The sequence below is a fragment of the Abrus precatorius genome, unplaced genomic scaffold (assembly GCF_003935025.1).
Source record: "Abrus precatorius isolate BTA unplaced genomic scaffold, Abrus_2018 Scaffold7, whole genome shotgun sequence".
NCBI classification, from domain to species: Eukaryota; Viridiplantae; Streptophyta; class Magnoliopsida; order Fabales; family Fabaceae; genus Abrus; species Abrus precatorius.
In genome coordinates this window covers 30,929,391-30,935,390 of record NW_020874417.1, presented here as the reverse complement: position 1 = coordinate 30,935,390, position 6,000 = coordinate 30,929,391, and the positions used below count along the sequence as shown (strand labels likewise).

At 24.8% G+C, this 6,000-nt stretch overlaps 1 protein-coding gene across 1 annotated transcript; it reads left to right on the top strand.

The window, feature by feature from the left end:
• Nucleotides 1–838: 838 nt before the first annotated feature.
• LOC113873588 (transcription factor UPBEAT1-like) lies at nucleotides 839–1,238 on the top strand. Its single transcript, XM_027511773.1, has one exon. The coding sequence runs from the start codon at nucleotides 852–854 to the stop codon at nucleotides 1,206–1,208; it is 357 nt and encodes a 118-aa protein (XP_027367574.1). The 5' UTR covers nucleotides 839–851; the 3' UTR covers nucleotides 1,209–1,238.
• Nucleotides 1,239–6,000: the final 4,762 nt, after the last annotated feature.

Genomic DNA, 6,000 nt, shown 5'->3' with positions numbered 1-6,000 from the left:
TGATCGGTCTTCATGCTTTGGTTGAGGCAAAGTAATCGTAAATTTGCATCACCCTTCTTTCTTTGAAGATTGAAATTGAAGGGGAAGGAGGAATGTTTGTCGGATCTCGTCTCATATCGTATGCAAGTACAATGTATCGTTTTTTATAGCATCATAATATCAATTTTTTATGTAAAGATCAGGAATGATATACACGTAAGATGGTTTGAGAACTGAATTATAAGCAAAATGGAAAATATGGTTCATGAATGTCAGTGATTATCTATCTTATCCCAACATTATGATCTGAATTGTCCACTTTTTGTTTAGAGAAGTAGTGACAAATCATAATAATACGGTGATGCTTTATTTTTTTAATGACCTTATAACATGGTTTCCCTTGAAGCAGCATACACTAAATATAATGAACCCCATAAGTTTGTGTATGTGGAATGCCACGTTGATTGAGCTGGAAGAAGGGTGAAGGGAGAAAATTGAAATTGTGAATGCATTGAATTTGGAAAGTGGGAGAGGAATAATCCAGGGTGGTCTTATTAGATGAAGGTGTGTGTGATGAAAGGTGGTGGTGGTTTAGAGAGGTTGGGGTGTTGTGAAGAAGAATCATGTGGATGCATGTGCATTGGGTTGGAGAACATGCCCAAAGCAACAAGCAACACCCTTAGGTACACCTGTCTCTCTCCCATTCCCTTGGAAGCCTCCTTGGAAATTGTAGTGTGGTCCCCACCTATTAATCCTTTATTATCCTTAATGCAAACAAGCCCATGTACCAGGTATTACATCATATATATAAATGCTTTTCTGGGGTGTCATTTCTTCTATACCCTTTTGTGTTGGAACCTCAATTTTGAGTCATGGGAGTTTCTTCACTACCTTCTCTTGTTTCCCTCTCTTTGAAAGATCTTCTTCAGGGAAACGAAGAAAAGCGAACTTCATCACATGGGTGTTTGTGGAGCAAAGTCTTGGCAGCACAAGCCAAGAAGCAAAAGCTCACAAAGAGAAGGATTTTGATGAAGAGGAGGGGTGGTTCTAGAAGAGGATCCAATGGGATTCAGAGACGTGTGAGGACTTTGAAGAGGCTTATACCCAATAGTGACTCCATGGAGTTAGATGGACTCTTCAGAGAAACAGCTAATTACATTTTGTCTTTGCAAACAAGAGTGAGGGTCATGCAGGTTATGGTTAAGGTATTGACAGGGTCTGATGAGTGATTTATTCCATTGTAAAGACTAATTCAAATTAAGATTTTGTTTCCTCATGGTTTGTAGTTATGGAAACAATGGTTTTGGATTTTCAGTGTATGTTTATTGTCTCGTTTCATCTAGATTTAGATCAGTTTTATGATCATTTCGTTGTGTCAAAGGTGAACCAGTATTATTGGTTTATTAAAGTTCTTTGTTTTTAGTTATATAAATATTTTACTGCTTGTTTTTAAATTTAAGCTCGTAATATTTATGATGTTTGCAAGGAAGGATTGTGATGGGTGAAAATGAACAATTTAGTTGAGTTCTTGGAAGTTCAATAATAAGGTAAAGAAAGTGAAAAACAGATCATACCAAGCTATAAAAACATTGTCCTCCACAAATATTACGTAATGTGGCTAAAAGTGGGAAGTGAAAAATGATGACATGTACATGTTTTTCAACACATGTTCCCATTTTTATGGCCCCCTTTATGCAAAGGATGGCCCATGATCTGATCTATTTCCGAGATTCTCTTGACACCTTGCTTTTTCCCATGCATGATGATGCAGTGATTTCTAGTGATTTAATTTTGGTAGTACACTATGTAGGAACCCTTGAATCTCTATATTCCCTTTCAACTGATTTAATTATTTTTTATATATAAAATTAGCAATAGAACAAGCTGATAGTTTCGAACTAACCCAACAATAATACACCATCTAAACTTATTTACATTTAGTGCAACAATCTCTAATAATTTATTTGTGTTCGATAATTGACAAAACCTACAAAAATAATAATAATAATTTGTAAAAATTTTATTCGTCAAATTAGTAGTGACAAATGGTTCGGTCTAAATAGATAAATTAAAATATAAGATTTGAATTATATATTTTAATTATTATTATCATTTTTTTATTTAACTTATTTAAGCGTCTCTTTAATTAAATTTAGACCAATTTAATTTATTTAATTATTAAGTATGTTAGAAAATAATGCAACTTTATCCAAAATATTCATATACATAATCGAGCACTAGATTGACTCTGTGTCCCATGTCTAAGCTTTACAATATTTGCTTCCTTTATTATTTTTACATATACTTCTTAATTATTTTAAATATGATTTAAATTAAATGATTAACAACTATGGTAAATCTATCTACAGGTTAATTTACATTAATATCTATTCATTTCTTTTTTAAGGAAAGTGCCCCTTTTATATATTAGAAAGAAATAGAATTGACTCCAAGGCCAGCATTGAACTCTACACAACAAATTCAAAACATCATTTTCATGAATATTTTTCTCATATGAAATTAATTTCCATATTGAAATAAATTGTTTATTATGTTTTTATATCCGTTATTTTAAAAATAATTTTTTTATCGTGATTTTTTTAGTATTTTTAAAGTTAAATATAACAACACATTACAAAAAAATATCATTTATTAATATATTAATACTATATTAGCCATTATCAATATATATTTTTCAATTAATTAACTTTTTAATATAAATATAAATATATAATATCAATTATATTTTTATATTTTTAATAATTTTTATTAAAAATATATAATATCATTAAATTTAATATATTAATAACATTAATTATTACCAATTTTAATAAAAAATTATTATTTAATTCTAAATATAAACTAAAATATAATAATCTAAACTCTAAAATATAGAAACATTTATTGCTAGATTAATTTAATATTTTAAAATATAAAAATATTTATTATTAATCTATATATTTTAAATAAAAATAATTTAAAAGAAAGTAACAATAGACATATAGATATGAGAAAAGACTTGTTTTTAAAATAATTTTAATTAGTTTTACACAAATTCATAATTTTTTAAAAATAATAAAGTATTTAATTCAAATTTTATTTTTAATAAATTTTTTATTCTCAAGATATAACATTTGTAATCGTATATACCTTTTAAATGAAAAGAAAATTTTTTACTTAAAAAGTTTTTTTAAAATTAGTAATTAAAAAAATATTTTTTTGCCTTTAATCTTATCATCAATTAATGTCGTTTAATGTTAATAAATAATTAAATAATTTATTTTTATAATAAATAATTTAAAAGATATATTAAAATAATTTTTAAAATATTAAATAAAATCAAATAATTATTTTTATTTGAAAAACAGTTATTTATTACGTATCTTTTGACACGCAATTTTAATATAACATTAATTACAATGGTGAAATGGATTTAAGGAAAATAAATGAAATTGTATTTCCATGTCGTAAGTTTAAGTTGTGACAACTCCGACCCATTTGTCTTTAGACGAGGGATCAACCTTGCAATTTTTGATAGCCACCGCTGACCACAAGATAGCGGCTTATTTATTTTTTATTTTTTTAAAAATATTAAAATAATTTTTTATTTAATCTTTTTTTTTATCTTTTATCTACAATCAAAGTGGAATTTTATTTTAAAAAAAATTAAAATTAACATAGGTTGGTTTAAATGTCAAGCTACTCAGTATTTTTTAAGAAAAAATTTCTAATGATAAATTCATTTAAATCTGAATAAATTTTACATCAAACTCACTTGTATCTCATTAAATGTTTATTTAATAATTACTGATTTTAATACATGGCAATTTAAAATTATTTGTATTTTTAATTTATAAATTATCATAAATAATTAATTATAATTATTAAATAAACATAAATAAATTAATTGAATTATTATATGATGATCAATTAATTAAAATCCCATAATTAATAAATGAATTAATATATATTTAATAATAAATACTACTGACATTTTTTTGAAGAGAAGTAAATTTTGGAAGATAAAAATTTAAAATTTTTTAATTTATTTCAAATAAATTATAGAAAATTAATAATTAAAAACAAAAATAATTTTAAATTAATTCTTGGTAACCGTTAGATGGTTTGATATATGACAGAATCTGACTAAGTTTTGCTTGTAAAAAGTAAAACTTACAAAAAAAAAAAAAAAACTTTCATCCTATTAAAGACAAAATTTGTTTAGATTTTGATATGTATTGCTCTAAAGTTTTATCCTTTTAATATGTAAAATTATTTTAAAAAATTAAAATTTTTTACCTCAATGTACAAATCTTGTGATCACGTGAAAAATGTTGTAGAAAAAAATTAATTTTAAATTATATTATTTTAATAAATTATTTTTAAAAAATATTTTAAAAAAGCTCATAATAGCTAATATATAAAAACTCTACTTCACATTCTATTTTGTGCATGTGACATCAACTCATGACATGTCGCTGTCATAATAAAATCATAAGAGTGTTTATGTACCTATATTTATTTTTTTTTAAAATAAAAAATATTCATAAAGTTTTCCTTAGATGTATATAGAGGTAAAAAAATAGTGAACAATATAGTATGATAAAAAAAAATGTTAAATAAGCATTGATATGACGTTTTAAAATTTAAAGAACGAATAAATTTTATTTAAATTTATAAATATTTATTTATTTTATATTTTTATATTAAAATTTTAATTACATTTTAATAATTAACTTTTTGTATTCAATTTAGTCTTTTAAATTACTTTTTATATCTTATTTTATTTTATTAATATAATGTTATTTTGTTACTTTATACACCAGATTTTAGTTTTTTTTTATTAAACTTATCATTTTACCTTTTAAACTAATTAAGTTTCTCTTAATTTAATTTAGGAAATAGTGATAATACAATTTGGTTAAAATAAGTAAAATTATAAAAAACAAATGTTAAAAAAAAAAGAATGAATAAATTTTAAATTTAGATTTGATCTTTATTTTTTTTTAAATTGAGAGGATCAACAACTCTATTTTTCTCTATTTAAAAACTCATCCACTATTTATATTTATATACTCTCCATTCAAATAGTTACTTCCACTATATTCTTAAAAAGTGATGTTGTTTGTCACAAAGTTAGTATTTATTCTAGAGTATATCAACTATAAGATTTTTCTTTTCTTATTATCTATGATTATGAATGCTTTTAGTTTTATATCCGTAATCATAAAAAGAAAGTGAAGTCCTATATTCTTATCTATATTAAGCTAACTCTACGATTTTTTTGCGTTTTACTTTCTTCAATTTTCTAAATTCTTTTAAATCTTATTGTTAATCCCAAACTTTTCAACTAATGAGTTCACTTAACAATTAAGAAACTTTAGTAAATAGGTGCTTGCAAATATAATCTATACGAGAACAATGTTGAAAGAGTTTAAAATACTTTATTTTATTACAATTGACAAGTGCAATTTCTCATATGTTGAAAATTTTGAAATTACTAAAATTTGCAATAAGTTTTTTACGCCATTGATAGGTATTATATTTTTACAACATCTATGAATTTAAAGATTAAGTGATGAACAGTAAAAAATAACAAAAACAAGTTTGCCTCATTTTTTCTTCCTTTTTTAACTTTCAGTATATGCTGCTCTGGATCTTCTATTTTGCCTCCGGTTCATAAGACACTGAGGAGTGACATATTTTGAAGACCATTATTTTCATATCAAGAGGTTCTTATGTCTAGCAGATACCATCAAGATAAATGAGATAGCCTCTGACACTATTCGCCTTCTCACTTGTTGATAGAGTCAATGACTAACTTAATTCCTTACCAAAAGGCTCCATTACTATATGTGATCAGTTGTAGCAACAATTTCTTACCCATTATTTCCCTCTTTCTTTATCATCAAAGCTATTCAGAATGAGACATTGAGAGTGCTATTCAAATCTCATGTATTGAAGCAAACAAATTTGAGATTAAGACACCCCTGGTTAACATGATCCAAAGAGCTTTCCAGT

Excerpts from the sequence above, each read along its gene's own strand:
- LOC113873588 (XM_027511773.1), top strand. The coding sequence starts at position 852 with ATGGGAGTTTCTTCACTACCTTCTCTTGTTTCCCTCTCTTTGAAAGAT.